Consider the following 20,672-nt stretch of genomic DNA (forward strand, 5'->3'; position numbering starts at 1 on the left):
AGTTGCTATGCCCTTAGTAACATTAAGTTATCTTGTAGCCAAGGACAGGAAGAGATTGCCATGCAATTTTAGAATCTCTGTTAGGAGAAAGTTAAGTGAGCAAGCACCTGTCAGGAAGGACCATAAACACAGTTGCCCCCACCAAAAAGCGGGCAGATGGACTTGCTGACCTCAAGGCTGTTCAGAGCTGAAATTACAGAGCATAACTGCAGAGAAATTAGAGAGCAAAACATTTATTCTCAAAACCTGAAGGTATCAACTCATGATTATTTTCCCCTGACTTAAAAAAAAAGTCTAATTTCCACTTTGAGTTTGCATTGTTTCAGCTTTCAGTATTAAGTTCTCGATGTGATCAAGTTCAACAATTCAAGAAGTCCTTTAACACCGGAATCATCTCAGAGACTGGCTGAGGTGGGAAAGTACCTCTGGAGATCGATCATCTAGTCCACTCCCCACTGCTGAAAGCAGGGGCAACTAGAGCAGAATGCTAAGGGCTGTGTCCAGTTGGGTTTTTAATACCTCCAATGAAGAAGACTTTGCAACCTAAGATACCTATTCCAGCATTTGATCATCCTCGCTGTAAAATCTTATGTTTAAATGGAATTGCTTGCATTTCAATTTGTGCCTAGAGCCTTTTGTCCTGTCACTGGCCACCAGTGAGAAGACCCTGGCTCCATCTTCTTCATTCCCTCCCATCAGCTGTTCAGACACTTTCTCTCCTCCAGGCTCAACAGTCCCAGATCTCTCAGCCTTGTATCAGATGCTTTGAGGCCTTAACCACCTTCGTGGCCCTTCGCCGAACCTGCTCCAGTACGTCCATGTCTCTCCTGTACTGGGGAGCCCAGGACTGGACCCAGCACATCAGATGCGCCTCACCAGGGCTGAGCAGAGGGGAAGGATCACCTCCCTCAACCTGCTGGTAATGCAATGCCTAATGCAGCCCCGGAGGTCATCGGTGGCCTTTGCCGTAAGGACACGTTGCTGGTCCACCAGGACCCCCAGGGCTTTTTTCTGCAGAGCTGCTTTCCAGCAGGTTTGCCTCAGCCCATCCTCATGCCTGGAGTTATTCCTCCCCAGAGGCAGGACTTTGCCCTTCCCTTTGCTGAGCTTCATGAGGTTCCTGTCAACCCATTTCTGCAGCCCGTCAAGGTCCCTCTGGATGGCAGCACAACCATCAGCTATATCAACCACCCCTCCCAATTCTGTATCTTGTATATCAGTCAAGTCATCCCTTAATATTAATTTCACTTAAGCAATATTTTGCTTAAGTAAGTTGCACTGTAGGGCATTTCCTTCAGACCTCAATTTTTGCTGCCCTATTTAACATCATCTTCTATTTTCAACTTTTTCCCTTTACAAGCACTAGCACTGAATTGTGTATGTTATTTTAAGTATCAGCTGCACCAAAACTGTTCACTGAGGCAGAAGCATCCCCTCTCCTGTTCCTTTTTTAATACATGCCAGGATGCAAGCCTCAGTGCCATCGCTCCTTAGCAGCGTGCTGGAAGCTGGCGTGCAGTTGCTTGTCCACTACAGACTTCTCAGAAGTGCTGCTTTCCAGGATACAGGCCTTCTTTCATAAGGCAGAGCTTGCATTCCCTGTTCTCTGGCATACAACTTTGCCTTTGGCTGTATTAAAGACACAGTGTGTTTGAATGTGCCTCCAGAGCAAGTTGAGAGAGCTCTATTATCATTTACTATTCTGCTAGCAATTACTATCAGTAACAGTTTTCTTGTTTACTTCTGCAACAATGATGAAAGCACTCCACAGTATTGGGATTAGTGCAAATACTCACTGGAATCAATCAAAAGGACCCTTTTCCTGTCACTTAGCCAATTTTTAATCCAATGCCATACCGACAGTTACTTTTTTCTTAAAATCAAAACACTTTACAAAATTAAACATCCTTTCTATCAGCCTCATTCACATGTCAGACAGTGACATCTTTGTTATCTTTTAGCTTTTGGTTGGTGGGGATGAAAGGCAGGAAAAGAAGAAGGGTGAAGGTGGGAAGAGCTAGCTGTTGGATACTACTGGTAAACATTTTGGGAACCACCACAAGCACTTTTTGCAGTGTTGTATACAGAACTCCATCGTTGTAACTGCACGCTACTTAAACCCTACAGAAAGGGTTATTTCAAGACTGCTGGACATCCCAAGTATTAGAGAAGTTTTATGGATGTCAGAACAAGACTGGAAGAGCAGAACATTAGCAGAGATGTAAAAGAGACAACACCTAGGATGAAAGCAGAAACTCGGGTGTCTATTCATGAGCTTTAATTTCTATTCATTGCAGCCTAAAGTTCAGAGAAAGCCCATTTGGCTTCTTGCACTGCTGCCTTCCCCCTCTTTTCCTTTCTGCTACCTACCTTGCTGTATAACTGTGCAGTTATTAGAACTATCCCTTAGGCAATGGACAGCTAAATGGGATTTTCCAGAAGCCTGGAGAAGTCTTCCAGTGGAATCTAGCACTAACATATCACCTATTAAACACTGCACTAAAAATTCTGTTCTTTAAATGGATTTCTTCTCTCTTCAAAATTATCTACTCAATTCAGGCTCATGGATTCTTCCACAAATGTACCTTAATCTGTTCAGAAGATAAATGACCATATGATTTAATTGTGCCTTCTTCACAAAAACCATAACTTACTTTCTTACGATCAGTACACCTTGATCCTTTTCATTTTCAAGTGCAGTCCCACTAATGAGTCATCTTTCCCTCCTCTCACACACATTTCTCAGTCTCTTCTTTTCATCCTTTCCTCTTGTTTTAGTAAAAGCTGTAGGTAGGGCAAACTAAAATAGCATGTTTCACAACTGGACATGAGACATCCTTAAATTTAGATCAAATGAGCCCTTCCAAAGTACACGGGATCTTTCCATCCAGACAGATTTATAAAAGCTACATATAATTATGGAAAGGAATAGAATCAAAAATAGCCTGCGTATGATGGTCCTTCTCAACAGTATATGGATAGGAAGGACAGCCTTATTTTCTTAGCAGTAGGAGGTAAGGGTAAGACAACTGAGAGCAGCCATGGGAAGCCCCTACCAGCCTGTAGGCTTCCTAGATTACTAAAAAGCCTAGAGTGTGGTAGATTCTCAATAAATAAATAAATAAATTTAAGAAAATCCTCATTTTCTACACTAATTGTTTTCCCAACCTTAATTCCAAACTATATCAAACTGTAAAGCCAAGATTACCCAAGAAAACTCGACTATATTTCATTATATGAGACTGCAAGTTCTTATCCAAGGTAAAGCAAAAGCACTTTAAAGGCAGCCTTGGAAGAAACCTGCTTTGCCAGTCATCGGTTTGCCTTGGAAGTATAAAACTAAAAAAAAAGACTCAAACCTATCATCTTGACTTGACATCCATAACTTCTACCCTTTCAACAGACGCCTGTTGAAGATAGCAGCGAGAGCCTTCTTACTCCCGACTTCCCTCCCACGCTTTGCACTGGCACGAAGCCCTCACGCACTCTGCGCTAACTTGGAACAAGTTCTGCAGCGTGGCCCTACGCTTTCCACAGCAAACTGGTAATTTCATGTCCGCTTCAGGTAAATACATTTTATTGAATTAAATACAAGAAAGTAAATATGGCAGAGTTACAGTGTTCCCTGTGTAAAACACTGAATTCCAAAATAAATAGGAATGCTACACAGCTTTCACATTTTACTATCCTGCAAATGTTTCAATGCACAATGGTGCTAAAGAAAGTATCGGGAAAAAGATAGAAATTTTGGCAGCTGCTGTGGGCAGAGCTGAGGCTTCTGGCAGCAGGCAGCATGTGGAAGGATTGCGAGATAAACACATCTGAAGTTTTTTGTTGAAGTAATCAATAATGAAACAGTTATGTTCAAAATTAGGCAACAGATTAAAGTGATAACTCTCATTTTGCAGCCCTATTCGTTACAGGCTGCCTCCAGTTAGTTAGTTAATACCGCACTAGCTGAGTGTGTATGTGGAGGTTCCCTTACAACCAAAATGATATACCTCCTTTTAAGCTGAAGCCAAAATTCAGCAGTGTATTTTGGTCACAAGGGCCGAATTCTGCAGCGGCGTGAAATAAGCAGGGTGCTCTCGCTGCCACGCAGGCTGGCTTCACCTCTCCCCTTGAGGGGCAGAAAGGAGACTTTGCTATGATTGCAGTCATGAAACTCAACCTTCCTTGATGAACCTTCCATGTCACTAGCGTTCATTACCACTCACCCCACCAGAAGCTCTAGGAGCCTTCCCATGTCCATAACCCACGCAAGATGAGCCCCTCAGCTGCGGTTATTGGCAGTAAAAGCCATCCCAGTTGCTACGTGCAAGGATTCCGTGACCTCTCGTGCAAGACCGCAACGCCTTTACTTTCATCCGTTAAAAATCAGTCATGTTAAAGCCCTGCTCAGAGTGACTGTACCTGTCAAAGCAGCACAGCCACTCTTTCCTCAGGAGGCATTTCCTGATAGCGATGATTTCGGAGAAGGCCTCCAGTATTACAAGTGCACTACATACATAACTTCTAGGCACAAATTACACTTATATCCTCACCTACGGCAGTAATTAAATTACAGGTAGCCTGGGAGCCTCGGTCCGGGACTGGAAGGCGAGCGTACGAGGCACGGCGCAAACGGAGCGCTGAGAAAACGCAGATTCTCGGTTTAAGCAACTGTGGCTTTCCTCTGCAAATTGAGAACATTTTCGGCCACATTTACGCCTTTGCGCGCTCACAAAACCCCTAAACTGCCCGCGAACCTTGAAAAGCCGAAAACCGGCGATGGGGGAGAACGTGCGAGAGATCCCTCCAGCCCTTGGGCACCGGCAGCTGCACGCGGTCGGTAACCTAAGCAGTAAGGAACAGCACAAAAGCTGCCCATTTCTTTCACAGAGCCATCTGTTAGCTTTTCGTCACGCGCAACTCCAACCCGCTTCGAGGCGATGCTGAGGTCGCGCACGGGCAGCCAAAAAGAGGCATCCCACGCGCGGCCGGAGGACGCGTTCGCAGCCGAGGGGGGTACCGAGGGGGCAGCCCCCCGCCGGCCGCCTCTGCCCCCAGCCACGCTGCCAGCCGGGCCGGGGAGCTCGCTGGGATGAAAACTAATCGCTCGCCCAGTGTTAGCTTTCAGCTGGAGCGGGTCCCCAGTCCGGCCGAGCGCGGGGCGGTACGAGGGGCAGGCGCCAAGGCAGGGAGGGAGGCGGTGGGACCGCCTGAGCAGGGCAGGGAGGGCAGCATGACCCCCGCTCCGACTCGGATCGCCATAAGCTGACCCTGAGACCACGTCCCCAAAGCGTCTCCCAGGATGGTTCCAGGAAACCCCCTCTGTCACGGGAAGCGCTCCGAGCAGCACGGACCCGATCCCCAATTCGTCCTTTCCTTCCTACCCCAGCGGGCAATCCAGGTTACCCTGACTATGAGAGGATTACATTTCATTTCCGAGAACAGGCCGAGAGGAAGCAGGAGGATATTTTAGTTTCCAAGACAAACAGCCGTTCCCGTGCTGCTGAACTGAACGGATCTAATGTGTTGGACTGGGGCACGATGGTGAGGAGCAAGGGGAAGACCTTTGTCCTTCACTCAGCCACTGCAGATACCTGTCAGGACTGGATTGCCTCGTGTTTCAGTCCCAACATGAAGCTAGCGACAACCTGAAGGATCTTGACGCGGTATTTAATCCTCTTCTATAGGTCATTGTCTTCAGAAACACCGAACAGTTTACCAAGCAGCACAACCATTTAATAATAGCACGTGACTATTGAATTTAATAAGCTAAAAGCAAGTCTTGTTATATCTACCCCAAAAGAGTATCTTCAAAGTGTAACAAGGAAGAAACTGGAACCATCAGTCAGTAATATTATCACTCTTTTCTCACAGCCGGAGCTGCATCCATCACATGCACTGCAGAAAACAAGGAGAACAAAGCTAATCAAATACCACCACCTTTCTTCCTCTCCATTATTGCCTATCCTAAGATTGACCACATTTGTGGTTAAATGCAGGGAGTCAAACTTCCTATAAGCAGTGTCGTTATGGTTCCAGATTTCCACTGTGGTTCAGCCGTATCACAGCTCTGGAAAGGCATACTGGCATATGTTCAAACCGCTGCCTTCGCTCGTTAAGGTGAAAAAAATTCAATATTGTAACTGTAAAAGGTTCTTACCCAAATCACCTTGCTGGCCTGCCTTCTTAAAGATCTTAACACGAAGCTTAAAAAAAAAATTTTAAAATATCACTTTGTTGAAATTGGTAGTCTGGATAAAAACAGTTAGTGAAGGGACTGATGCGATTTCACCATGCCAGGGGAGATGCAAGCAGCTAATTAAACTGGAGAAGCAGAAGCCCAGCTCCTCAGGATCCCCAGGACACACCTCGTTACACTGCCTCTGAGGACGCCTGCTCAGCCCCCACAAGCCCCAAGGCTGTATATGTATGTGTGTATATATCTCTCTCTCTCTATCTCCTGTCTTTTAGTCTAAGCAATCCAAAGCCTTCATCAGTTCTTCCACAATTTGAAGCTCATGTCACTGAGATCCATAGTCCAATCTCAGCCGTAGCCAAGATGGTAGATGCAGCTGCTGACCCGGTGGCCAGACTAGCAACTTGTTCCCTCAGAAAGCAAGTCTGAAGACGACACAATCTCCACAAACTCACAGGTAACTCCAAGCATCTGCTGGTAAGTGTAGTTCCTCACAACAACAGAAGCTCCTAAGCCTGTCTTTAAAAAAGGATCAGTTCATTGCAAAATGGACAGAGTGAAGCATGCTGGGTTTTGGACCCTTTTTCTGAAGGGAAAAATCGGATCAGAGTACTACAACCATGTGACAGTAGTCAAAGTAGACCTAAGAAAATCAAAGTTTCAACTCCACCTCTGAAAGCAATAGGAAGCTAAGTGAAAGCTGAAGTTTCTCCACTCTACACAGTTACACACAAGAACAAGAAAGCAACTGGTCATGGCCCTGATCACTATTACTATCCAAAAAATTCCAGTCTTACGTGTGTAGGGTGCAGATGCACAAACAGGTGGACTTCTAGTGACACGTGCATAAATATCTCCCCCATGTAAGTGTGCCGCTCCATCAGTCCTGACCTGCACACCCACCTCCGTTCAAACTAACACACTTACTAAGTTACACCCCACATTTTTCCTCAGAGGAGAGCGGACTGTGTACCTTCCCACACTCTTAATTCCAGATACTCTTTTAATTCAAGGCTCTAGCTGGGAAGATCACTGCACCTGCTGCATGCTGGGGCTCCTGCCCATGCAGTCATGGAGGGGCAATCAAACACAAGGCAGAGCGAGAAGGAGGACAAAAAGCATCCTCTCTGGTGTTCAGGGAGAAGCGAAACACTTGCAGAAGGTGTTCAGCATTACTTTGCAGCAGAAGGAACAATACGTTTTTGTACAATTTGCACAACATTAACCAAAGGGTCTGGGGCTGAATCCAGACAAAGTATCTAACACCAGTTTTTCGGAAGGAAAGCAAACCCTCCAGGACCATTACAGCTGCTGGCAGGCAGGCTGTGCCTAATCTTCTAGCATGCCACGCTTGCACAACCAGTGAAAGAGCCAGGGCTGCCCTGGTGGACAAGTCCGTTTGCTGGGATCTTTATGCTGACCCTCTTGTGTCATTGCACTATTATGCAAAGTTCAAGAAGTTTAAAACTGTTCCAGATCTGTTGGCTTTTTCCATTTCGACAAGGCATCGCCATTGAACAAGTCAATAGGCAAGCTCAAGTATCTGATATTTTTAGCTAGATATACTATAGCATCTCACAGGTGCTTAGAGCTTTCTCCCTGCAAGGTCTTAAGGAGATTCCTCCCTTCTCAACTGCCAGTTGAGCAGAGTTTGGGGGCTGCTCTTCACACGCTGAGGCAACCGAGCTCTTCAAATGGCTGGGAAAGCCATGTTTCTCCACTTCAAATGAAGTGCTAGCAACAGATAAAATGCCTGTCTGGTACAACTGGTGCTGCTTCCCCCCGTTGGAGGAAGTAGAGAAATGTGTTCAAAGTGGCACTGAGGTCATCAAAAGAACTAAAGGGTAGACAAGAACACAAAAACTAGACAAATCTGAAGGGGAGAATAAAAAGGCTGAAATTCTGATCCTTTCTAACTGAACACAGAATGATTTGATAACTCCTGAAATACCTGATTTTGGCCTTAAAGAGAGTCTGTCTTAGTGTCTGCATTGCAGATGAGAACAATCCCATTTTTGCTTGCTCTGACATATTGCTAAATTGATTATTCTCCAGGACTGGAAAAGAGGGAGAAAGGAGGGAGATGGTAATCACCCTTATAAAATTCTTTAAGGTGAAAGAAGTGAATGCATCTTACTTTTCCTAGCAACCCTCTTTCCTAATTCTGAAGCAAATAAATCACACTAAGGATAGTATCCTGAACATATGGCTTTCTCTGAATAAGGGGAATTTGCCTGCCTCCGAGCTTGCTTTTCTCTTCCTTCTTTTTTTTTTTAAATTTAATTAAATATGTCAGTCTCTGGAATCCCCTACACATTCCCCTTCACAGCAAAGTGGGTTTCTGTCCCGCCCCCCCAAAAAAACCACAAAAAAGCTTTATAAGTATAAACTTATTTCTGTCCACAGAAGGCTGTACCTAAGCTTAATGTCTAGCCAACAGCATGCAACCTGTTCACTAATGTTGCATTCACTTCCCACATATTCAACAAAAGCGTGATGTTACCAACACGAGAAAAGGGAAGGTCTTCAGCACCCCAAGGCCAGCAGCAACGTGAAGAGCATCTTTAGAGAACGGGTCACAAGCAAACAATGTTGGAGGCCTCCAAATCATCTTGCACCTTTCTTGTAAACACCTACAAAGCACATGGCTCCAAGTACAGCAACTCATGGGATGTGTTTTTATTTTACTATTTCCTTCTCCATGCACAAGGCACCCTGCATTGCATGGTCTGGACTTTGAACACTCCCCGGTCTCTCTGTAGAGCCGCTGAAGCAGAGGACCACCGGGAGGGACGCTGCTAACCTCTAGATCTGGAAGACCCTTCCTGCAGGGGCCTTGCAGGCTCTCGGTTGAATGAAGCGGTTTTTGTGAGGGCCCCGAGAGGGGGAAATACCCCCTGAAGCTCCTCACTCCCCTGCCTGCAATCCAAGAAGGCAGCTGGTAGCAGCGCGCAGAAGACGGTCGCAGAGAAGTTTGCCAACAGGAATGAAAGGGTAGCGAGGATGCCAAAAGGCAATGGTCTGCATTTTTCTTTTGTAACAAATAAAAACAAGTAACAAAAATGTGACTAGCAATGGAAATCCGAAAGAAAATCGAAGTGATTTTATAGAAAGAAGTGTGAACCAAAGTCATACCAAAAGCCACCTGAATTTTTCTCTATCATATGCAATTTCCCATGTTCATTTATGTCATCTTCGCAGTGTCAGTTTTCGAGAGAACAATTCTCGGCTCAGCACGACAGAACAGTAATACCGACGGCTATGCAGAACATTAGCATGTTATAAATAAACTGCTAATTTGAGGTGGGAAAAATCATCAAGGCAGCTCTTACGATTAAGAAAGAAAATGAGCAACTGGCTTATGCTTTCAGGACACTGTCTTTTACAAAAAGAGCTTTTTCTAACACCCAGTTCCTGAGGGAAAAAGAGAATAAACCCAGTGAAATACCCACTGTCGAGACAAAGCAGCCGGTGAAAATGCTATTATAATTTTTAAAGCCCTCCCTGCCCCCACCTCAAGTAGTAAGTTGTCTTTCTACCGGCTCAAGAGGTTTGTGCTTAAAAAGAGTACTACAGCAGAGTTGTGAAGTTTCGGCTTCCTCTCACCCGACTCACAGTTTTACATAACTCTCAAGAGACGTTTTTAGGTTACAGATACCGCGCAGCTGAAACAAAAAAAGGACGAGATGCAGAACTATTATACAGCAATTTGGATCTGGGTTACTTGGAGCCACTCGATAAAAGTCTTACCATGAAAAGTAAAACTTTATTCCGCTGAGCCGACGGCCAGGATTATTCGTGCTTGCGATAGCCCTGATCACCACCCTCCGTCTGCCCCGCGCGGGGTTCCCTTCCCACCCTGTCCCCGGTCTGCAAGGACAGATAACGCCCCACCGCCGCACGGCTGCCACCTCGGGTATTATTTCTGTACCACTCCAGCATTGTCACTCTTTACCAGCATGCCACTTACTAAGCATTATTATAAAAATTTCTGCGAATATCTATGTTCACCACGAGCGGGGATAATGGCCTCATTGCAATAGCCTTGATAAAAGCTCCAACAAGACAGCTTTCAGATATCGCCACACAAAAGCCTTCTGTGAGAGCTGTAACCAACATCAATTCCCGCTATGCGAAGACATTAGACAAAGTGTGAACTAGCTTACTGTATGGGGACAAAAAACTGTCAATGTGTGGGACCAACGCTGGCTAAAAACACAACACTGGCAAGGCAAAATAACACCAGCATATATACATAGTAATTGCCATTTAATTCCAGAGTTAGCAGCACAAGAAAACAAGTACTGAAGGCACTATTAGGTTACTAGCATCACTCAGAACATTATAATTCCATATAATGGCATTTCTAGTGTCTCTGGTTGGAAAAATGACTTTAAAACTAGCAGATGTTAAAAGAGCCCAAGCAGAGGGCGAAGGAAAGCCCAGTTTCCATTACAGAAGCAGCCAGAGAACACAGCAAACCCTTCAGACCTGCTCCTTAAAGCACGTATTTTCCAGTACATGGTAGACAACCCGATACACACAAACCACCATTCCACCTACAGTACAAGACAAAACCCTTTCTGCACATCATTTTGTATTTTTACATACTTATCTACTTACACTGTGGTAGCACCCAAAAAGCCACAAGACTACTGTCAACATAAATGGACTGTACCAACATAAATGCCAGGCCAAGAGGTTACTTTTTTACTTCCAGACCTGAAATTTGCCAGACGACACCTCTTAAATGGGAGTCTCGGTAGAAGGGATGCAAGCAAGTCTGCATGCCAGTTTGTTTCTGAACAACATGCAAGGCAAATTTGAAAGCTAAGTTTTATAGCGAGCATAACACACTCGCTCTATGGAGAAGTGCTTCACTCTAAAATTACATCTGTACTTTTAAGATGTGTAAAAATCATGAAATCCTACAGTGCAGATTCAGTGGTTTGCAGAAGAAAAATTTATGTTACTGCACTCCAATTTTAGTAAGATTTTGCAACTAACGTGTAGAACCAAAATGAAGAGAAACTCTTATTTAGAGAGAACTAGCAGAGTGGATCGATAAGCCTGACATGATATATAAGAATTTGACTTTTGCACCGCATGGTGACAGCCACCATTGAGACCTAAACCAGAGACTTTTAATGTCACCTTAATTAACAAGGAAGGAAGTTTGCCAATGAGTTTCTTCCCCACCCCGCTGTCTAGCAGTAAGTTATGCAATATGCAACAACCTTTGAACTAACAGCTATACAACAACCAAAAAAAAAAAATACCCCCCACAAAAAAAACCCAACAGAATACCATTGTAAAAAGAAAGTCTTTCAAGAAGTTCATTAATGAAAATTACTTCTAGAATCTATGCATATATTAACCAATATACACATACCACAACTTGTAGCAGGAATGCTGGAGCTGAAGCAGCCAAGGCTAAGCAGACACCTCTTGTACTGGGAAACTAGATAACAATTTATTTTTACCAAAAATAGTTGTTTAGATACTTTCTATGAGTTTTCACACATATTTGCAAAACAACTAGTGGCTTGCAATGTCTGTGTGATGAGACTGTCAGATCCCGTTGTAAAGATGTAGAAATGAAAGCCAAAATAATAGCAGCCTCTGCTTTTAACAGTGGCTTGTTCCTATAAAACTCAAGATACCAAGAACGCAACATCTGCAGTACTGCAACTGAACATCACAGGAAGCACCCAGTATCTTCCTAAAAAGCAGCTCCTAGATCCCTGAAGTCCTTGAAAACACCGTCAGTCTTAGGTAGTGGTCACTTCTGGGCCTAGATGCAGCCACATACGAGTTGGATGAAGTCTTGAAAGTAGACGCAGGTAAACAAATTAAGTCTCCTACTTAAACGAAGTGACGAACAGGATATGGGTTTTACTTCTAGAGGCCGGTTATTGACATCCCTGTGGAATAAATGAAAGCCACACTTGCCCCCCTAACTCAGCACAGTCACAGAAAAGATGCTTGGCTGATAGTGAAAAGGTGATCTTCAGTGCTCCCCCTTTCCTTCCTAGCTTGGTCCTAGGCAAAAGACCTTGGGTACAAAAGCCTGAAAGCTGCAGGGCATGCACATGCAGTGCTGACAGAGTTAGCGTGTTACTTTTCACACTGTAACAGGTCAGCAACTGCTCACATGCCTAAGTAGGACAGGAGAGACACAAGACACACCATTAACTTTAGGCAAGTTCAGTTTGCAAACAATTACCAACACATTTGAGATGTATTCATATATGTATAAAAGGAAGGCTAAAACGCATGATGTAGAACACTCCTACCACATAGCAGAGCCCATTTTCAGTATGCTCCAGCTTCAACACCCAAACTCTTTGTCTTCTCCCTTTACAGGGCTTGCAGATGGAAATATTTACTACAGCTCATGCTGAGCCCACAAGGCATTAAGAACTCCACGGACACCACGAGATCCAGCAAATAGCAGCACCATCCAAGGAGACAGCACAGTACTTCAAGAGACACCCATGCCAGGCATAGCACTTCCAAGCGTGGTTTTGGACCAACTTACTTGAGGAAAACAGAAGTGAAATAGTTCCCTTTTAAAGATGTGATAAATTGGGCAATTTTGCCAAGTCTGTCTTCAAACAGAACTGAAATTGAAACCGAGTCCAAATACCTCAGCAGCAGCACCTCAAGCAGGGCAGCCTCCCTCCCACCGCCCCCGGGGAACCCAAAGGGGGTTTCTCCTCCCGGCAGCAGCAAACCCCGACTCTGCTCTTGAAAAACAATGCGGGAAGCGATTAACTCTGCCAGCCAAAACAAAAGCCTGAAGCCCAACTTACTCATTTGCTAGGATGAGAGTTGCCACCATACATACACACGCAGCGCTGCCAGCTGTAAATGAGATTATTTGCAGAGACTGTAAAACCTGGAGATTTAGTTACTCTAAGAAGAGGTTTCCATCTGCCGAAGCCTCGCTCTGGGCAGGGCTGGATCTCCGTCACCGCCGTGGGTGCACGAAGCCCACCCGAACCCAGGTCGCCGTCTCCAGCCCACCCTTGGCGGGCAGCTCCTCCACAAGGCAGGCCTAAGGCCCGAGCCACCCTCCCACCCCGCCCGGACAGAAGCGAAGCCTGAAGGTTCGAAAGGCGTCAGGCTTGAAGCTACTGAGAAAAGCTCCCATCTCCGTTTCTCCCCCGGTCCCCCTCTGGGGGCTCTGGGCAGACGGGGTGGGCCGCGTTCCCCTCCCACAGCCGCACCACAGCGACCGGCCTGCGCGGGTGGGACGCTCCCAAGAGGAACGGCGCTGCTTCGTTTTCCTTTTTCCAACCTACGCTCTGTAACGAGCCGTTCCCGCAGTAGTCCGGCACACTCATCCCCGTGATCCATACCTCCCGTTCCCCATGATCCATACCTCCCATTCCCCCCCCCCAGGGCCAGGTTAAGACCTCGTGAAACAAGCTGGCTCTGAAAGGGTCTCTGGCTCCTGCGAGGCCTGCAAAGTGGGTCTACCACGTCTTCAAAACGCCTTTCAAAGCTGCCGATCGTGAAAACTCACAACTAACAGACAGGCTTGTTTTCACACCCGTGGGGTTCTTTTATAAAAGGAGGCCTTCATTTTAGTGTCAACGGCTTTCATTTCAGGAGAAATTAAATGGTCTAGCACTCTTCAGCTTGGAGAGGACAACGGACAACAGAAGATAACGTATCATAAACTGTGTAGAGAAGCATATATAAGAAAATCATTTTCCCCTACCACAGTATCTAGGATCACCCAATAACAACATAGACAGTAAGTCCAAAATGAAAATTAAAAAAAAAAGAAAAAGGCAGAAATGATATTATTTTTTTCTTCCATACGAGATAACTTAATCATAGATAGAACTCGTTGCTACATAAGGTCAGAATTACAACTAGATTCAAACAGGGATTAAACAAAAAACACAGGCCACAGGTAGCCGTAAAACTCATTGTAACCCCTAAGCAAGCAAGTGCTCTCTCAAAGCAAGTAGAAGGGCTGTCCTGTGCAAGCCCTCTTCTTGTGTTCCTTCCTCAAACGTTTGCCACAGTCATCGTCAGAGAAGTAGTGGGAGAACCTTTCATCTTGCAAAATACAGCTGTTCCTAAGTTTAAAGATTCCTTTTTTTTAAATGCTTGCACATACTCACGAATGAGCACACTGTAAAAATTAACAGAGCAGCACCAACATACCTGGGATAAAACGAGGGGAAAGAAAATGCCTTTAATTGCTCAATCAGTTGAAGCAGCCTCCACAGAAGAATAAACTGGCCGTAAAGTGACCCATATCCAGCCTTTGGCAAGCAGTCTGGTGGCACAAGGAAGATACCTTCATGGTGAGAACAGGCAAGGCTAACTTCGGAAAACTGAGGCTCGGTGAGCCAATTTAACACCTCAACACCACTGCGTGGGAAAGCTCCCGTCTCCTTCCTTCATCTCGCTTATCCCATCTTGGGCCGCATACGCCCAATACCTACCTCATGCCAGCCCCAACGCTCATCAGACCCAGCTATTTCACCTCGTTAAAGCAGCAGAAAACCACCCCCCCCGGCAGCTGGATGCTCCCCAAGCACAGAGGTGGGGGAAGAGTGCTGCCTGGCCAGGGGCAGAGCAAAGGAGATGGTGAGGGAGATGCAAGCCGACTCCTTCCAGCAACAGTAAAGCCTTTGAGTGTCTCAGCTGCTCGTGGAAACCTGCCAGCAGCCCTTATCATCGTGAGGCTACCATACTTCAGGAGTTCTGGTGCAGACGGAGCCACACCAGCATTGCCGGACTCTGTGTGAGGACAGCGAAGCCGCCGTCAGCAAGCACAGCAACCTACAGGCTATTCCTGTACCATTTTATTAGGATGCCTGCTTTCCACTAGATGCTTGTTGGCACAGTTAGGGCAACCAGGATTTATACCTCTTTGAACTCTCCTCAGACAGCTGTGCCAAAGGACCATGCGGTACCTCCTTGGGCTCAGAAGCAGTCTGTTGCTGGAGGAGATGGATTTAAACCAAAGAAACTCCCTTAAATGCTTTTTGAATAAGCAAAGGCCCCGGCCTCATGCTAGCTTTCATTCCTAGTAACACAAACTGTGAGGCAGAGAAATGAGAAAACGGGTCTGAATATGGAAACACCTGTGTCTTCACAGACAAACCTTTTTATTCCTGCAAAAGAAAGAAAAGCTCCTAGTTAACTACCCACTTCCTTTCTGCAACTTACAGGTTTTTCTCCCATACCTCAAATCCTTGTTCAGTATTTATGCCCTGTTTGGCCTGCTCCTTTACCTAAGGCCTAGGAGAAAGGTCATGTGTTACCCCATTTTTCTCCCTTTCCAGCTGTGACTTGCTGAGAAGGAGGGAGGAAGAGGTGCTTTCTAAACCACCAGAAAAATGAGAGAGGTGCTAAGTATTCAGTTTGGAAATGTAAATCCTCCCGGCCCCTTCTGAAGTATGCCGAACCAGCCTCTCCACAGCTCATGTCATCTAAAGGCCACAGGAGTTCTCTAAAGATATTCTTGTTAAGAGGATTTAGCCCCTTTTAAAAAGGACTTAACATGTGGGTGGTGTCTCCATTTAAGCATTTTCTCATGGCTAAGAAAATGGCCCTCTTCTTAAAGGCTTATCTTTATAACCCAAAGACAGTAAGAAATTCTCCACTATTTGAATTAGAAACATTTTGAGCAGCTTGCTTTTATAGCAGCCCCATTTTTAAGTACTGGGATTTGCAAATGGTAGTGACTTTCTCACACCAAGCTGGAAGGCAACACCAGCGAGAACGCTTTTGGGGTACCTCATCAAACGTTAATTTCTCCTATGTTTTCGTGAGGAGCCGAGTTGATTCGCAAGCTCACTGCCACCAAAACGGCGCGGTGACACTACCCCTGTGCCCTCTCCCCGGCCACCGCCTTCCCTTGATGGTCCCTGGCACTTACCAGACCTTCCATTAGCTGGTTCAACCTGCCTGCCCAGCAGAAAAATGTTTATTTATTTATTCTGGCCAGGGTTAATTTTCCATCCTGGGAAGCCTGAGATTCCAGAAGGGAAGCGGCACCAGACCCCGGGGAGGGCAGGGGAGGACGCAGGACCTCCTGCCCCTTGCAGCAGCACTGACCCCGTCGCCGGAGGCTCAGGCTTTCCCCAGGAGCGCAAGCTGGTAGTTCCTTTGCAAGGGTTAATTCTTCATTACCGCTTGTGTTTAAGCCATGGCGGGGGTTCAGATCTGCCCGGTAACACTTTCTATTAACTCCACAGGAATCACCAAAAAGCTCCTCAGGTTGAAAGGGCGGGCAGCCTGGGTCACAGCCTCCCAGAGCCTGGGCTCACCCGGGTACAAAAGCCCGGTTAGCAGCCCTCAGCCGCGGGAGCAAGGAACAGGTTTTTGGACAGTATCGAGACACCTGCTTGGGAGATGGAGGAGTGTGCAAACTCTCATCAGTCTGGGGCTGGAGCTGCCTGTTGTTATGGCCTAGGCCACTTTTCAAGGCTTTTCCAGCGCCTAGATAAAGTAACACAATCACAGATAAAGTAACGAACGAATTCCCAGGGGAGAAGCAGCTTACTCCGGCAAAACAAACTTTTTCATTTGCTGGTATAGTCAAACGCCTCCCTGAACTAAACTATACCTCTGTATTAACTCTTTTCCAGTCATCCCATAGTTTATATTTGGAAGTGATGGGTGGGTTGCCCGTGCAGTTACATCTACAAAGCTAGAGTATTTTCATAACCCTAACCGGTGCAGGTGTGCTGGCCAAATTTTAGACTTATCCTTACAGTCTTTTGCATAGCAGGGCCTTGTTTTCAGCTGGAGGTCTCGGACTCCATGCATTACTGTGCAACTCAGCTAATCAAGCACTAAATTTATATTGGTGCTACTCGCCTGAGCTCACTGCCTCAACTACCCAGCGTTTTCTTGCTCCCCTCACCAGTCTCCCATACCAGTTTCTCAAAAATGCTCAGCTAGGAGCCAACCAGGAAAATACCCTCACCTCCCAGCCCCAGAAAATCCTCTGCGAGTTTTGGGGAAAACTAAGCGGGATCCGAAGAACTGCAAAAGGGCTGGATCATCTCCCCACCAAGCAGTTACGGAGCAGAAAGACGAGGCAGAGCACTAGGGCACTTCAGCCTTATTTCCCGCAAGACGGGTCTGCGGCAAACCGGCACAGCTCCAAGAGGGGCAATCCCGTGAGCACGGCTGTCAGGGCAGAGCAGGATGCGCAGCCCCTTTCCCGACGCGTGCCACGGATGGCTTATCGCCCTGGGAGCGTGCCAGCCCCAGCCTATAGATACCGCCGGGCTGACCACTCTCTTCCTTTCCCCCTTCCCACATCTCTCCCCAAAGTAAACATGGGGGCTGAGGGTATACAACGAACTCACTTACAACTTGCGTTGGGGACTTTTTTTGCAGGCAGAGTCCAAAGCTGCCCTCCTGTTTCCAAACCTTTAAGGTGGAAAGAAGCCTGCCTAGGTTTTTATGGCCAGGAGTTCCTCCCGTTAGAGAGGTGAACAGTATACCAAAAAAAAAAAAAAAATGCACCGAATTCATGTTTGAAGGTGTTGAAGCACCCATTAAGGGGAAATTTTAGGAGTCCCCTATGACACCAACATCCCTCCCACAGAGCCAAAAAAGCCTGTACCATTACTCTCCCAAAATCACCCTGTAACATATGCTCCCCTTTGTATTCGCTTACCACCACCTTCTAGGAATCAAACCTTCGCATAGGACAGCCAAATATTTACAAAGTGGCTTGAAGCAGCCTGCTTGACACCAAGCCCCCTTAGGATATGCTGATGACCAGGAGCACCGAAAAATCAATTCTCTTTTACAGCGAGGGCGCTTATTTCAGAAACAAACAAATAAAAAGCTTTAAGTGGGGTCCGACAAGCCTCGAAAACTTCCCATCCCTACCTCCGCAACCAACACCTGCAAAAAAACCCGCGCTGAAAGGCAGCTCCTGCCATCCTCACCGTCTCCCAAGCCGCAAACGCTTCTCCCAAGCTTTTGCAAAAGTATTTCGGGATTACAGCAGCATCCCATACCTGGACCATCACTGACTGGAGGGGGGGGGGAATGTTAAAACCCCTTTTGCCCGGGCAGGGGCGCAGCGAGGCGGGAGGGGAAGGGAGTTTAGCGATCCCACGCCGCCGGGCAGGGGGTCGTGGGCGCCGGGGGGGCTCACCTGCCCGCCGGAGGCGGGCAGGTGAGCCCCCCCGGCGCCCACGACCCCCTGCCCGGCGGCGATGCCCCGCGTCCCCCCCCTATTCCCCAACTTGGCGGGACCCACGAGGGCCAAGCGCGCACCCGAAAACAGCGAGGACAAAGAAAACCCCACGCAGCCGGAGGGGGGGGGGAGGATATTTTTTGGGGGGGGGTGTGAAAATTTTAAAGGAGGGGGTCGGGAATTTTAAAGAGGAAGGGGGGGGGGGGGTGTCGGTGCGCGCCGCCACCCCACGAGTCAACTGACCTGCTGCAGGGGCATTTCCGAGAGCGGCGGGGGCCGGGGGGGCGGCCAGCCGGCGGTCGGGCTGTCCCAGGCCAGAGGGAGGAGGAGGAGGAGGAGGAGGAGGAGGAGGAAGCGGCGTCCCCCTCCCCGCCCGCCCCGGCTCCCAGTCACAGCCGCGGCCTCCGCGCACGTGTGCCAGACGTCACCGGCGGCTCCGGGGGTGAAGCGGAGACACCGGCGGGGCACGGCCCGGCCCGGCCCCCCGCCCCGGGGTGGGGGGGGGGGGGGGGGAAGCGGGGCCCTTCCCCGCCGCCGGCTTCTGGCTCTTTGCACCCGTGCGGCGGGACGTGGCGGGGGATTATATTTTATTGTACCACCCCCCCTTCTCTTTTTTTTTTTTTTTTTTTTTTGCCTTTTAAATAAGACCCGGCGGAGGGGGGGGGGGGGGGGGGAAGGAGGCAGGAAAGTTTATTGCAACAAAGCGCTGCCTCCGCCTTTCCTGCCCTCCCTCCCCCACCAACCACCCCGCCCGCCCCCGGGCCCGGACGGCGGCGGGGAGAGGGTCTGCCTGGCGCTTGATTCCCCCCCCACCCCCTCCACCGTCCCCTTCACCCTCCACGCGGGGACGGGGGCAGGGGGCGGGGAAAAAAAAAAAAAAAAAAATTACCGGGGGGCGGCCTCCGCCTCCGCCGAGAGCGGGCTGCAGCAGCGCCGTCCTGCCGGCGGGTCCGTGGGGGGTGCAGTACAGCGAGCTGCCAGCGGGCTGGCCCCCATCCGCCGCCGGGGCAAAGGCACCGGGAGCCTGGGAAGCGGCGGCGGCGGCGGAGGAGGAGACAACACAGGGCGCCCCCGCCGCCGCGCCGGTGCTGCGGATCTGGATGAAGGTGCCGGCGGCAAAGCGGGCCGGGAAGCCGGCGGGGGCTGCTCTGGAGTCCGTGGACGGTGCGGGCGGCGGCGCTGCCGGGGCCGGCGGCTGGAGTCCCCTTCTCATCCTTCCCTCCGGGTCTGTCCCCGCAGCCGCGTCTCCTCCTCCTCCTCCCCCCGGCCCTCCCTCCCTCCCCCCCCCCCCCCGGCCTTCCCAGCTCCTTTCCTCCTCGATGCCGAGGCCCCGCGCAAAATACTGGGGGCTGCGGGTGCCGGGGGGGCCCCGGCTGCAGGATGCGGGGCGCCGGGGGGGGGACGGAGGCGGCGGGGCGGGCAGATGCGGCGGATGGAGCGGGGCCGCTCCCGCTGTGTGGGGCCGGCTGGAAAATGGCTCCAGGAAGCGGCGGCTGCTGACAATGAATGAAGGGAAAGGAGACGGGTTACGCGCCAAGGGCCTCCCGCGAAACTCGGATTTCCCGCCCTCTTTTCAAACCAAATTTGCATGGCCCCGCCCCCGGGGCGCGCCCCGCCCGCCTCGCCGCCTCATTGGCCCCCGCCGCCCTCCCCGCCGCCCGACGGGGCGCCGCCCCCCGCCGCCCCTCTCCCTTCCCACTGGCCCGCCGCCGACCCGCCGCGGCCGCGATTTGCATGCCGCCCGCCGATTGGCTGCGGGGGCGAGGCTGGGGGATTCCCCCTCCGAAGAGCCGGGATCCCGGTTCGCCGGTTCCCTGACAGTGACAGCTGCGGCGGCGCCCTGCCGCAACGTGCCCGCCGCAGGGGCCACCCCGGCGGGCGGGGCCGCGCCTGGCCCCGCCCCGCCCCTCGCCAACGCCCCGCCCCTCGCCAACGCCCCGCCCCTCGCCAACGCCCCGCCCCGCGGCGGCGGCGGCGGCGAAGGGGGGAGCTCCCGGTCCGGGTCCGGTTTGTAGCCCCCGGTCACCCCGAGTTCTCGGCAGGCTTTGCTCGGGAAGGCAGCAGCCGGTGCGGGAGGAGCTTTTAAGGAGCCGTTTACGGGCTGTCCCGACGCGGGATTCCCCGCTCCGGTGGCTGGAGAAGCACCGTCCGTGTCCCTCCGGCAGCTGCGCCCGCAGACCCTCAGCCTGCGTGAGGCATTGAATGTCTTTTTTTGTGGCCACGGAAAGCGAGCCCTCGCCAAACTCTCCCCTTCCCTTAGGATCTGTATTACCTCCAGGAAGTAAAACA

The 20,672-nt window shown here is 49.3% G+C and overlaps 1 protein-coding gene across 3 annotated transcripts in view; it reads right to left on the reverse strand.

Annotated features, from left to right (window-relative positions):
• The window catches only part of E2F3 (E2F transcription factor 3), a 43,328-nt gene extending 23,732 nt beyond the window's left edge, over positions 1 to 19,596 (reverse strand). The window contains exon 1 of one of the 3 annotated variants that reach the window (XM_075052411.1): positions 19,273 to 19,596. In XM_075052411.1, coding sequence (XP_074908512.1) covers positions 19,273 to 19,596 — 324 coding nt within the window. Of the gene's footprint in view, positions 1 to 9,937; positions 10,043 to 18,626; positions 18,798 to 19,272 lie in introns of those variants that run through there. The other 2 variants (XM_075052409.1, XM_075052410.1) reach the window with 2 other exon arrangements.
• Between the last annotated feature and the right edge of the window lie 1,076 nt (positions 19,597 to 20,672).

Source organism: Buteo buteo, chromosome 20 (genome assembly GCF_964188355.1).
Source record: "Buteo buteo chromosome 20, bButBut1.hap1.1, whole genome shotgun sequence".
In the NCBI taxonomy this organism is placed as follows: Eukaryota; Metazoa; Chordata; class Aves; order Accipitriformes; family Accipitridae; genus Buteo; species Buteo buteo.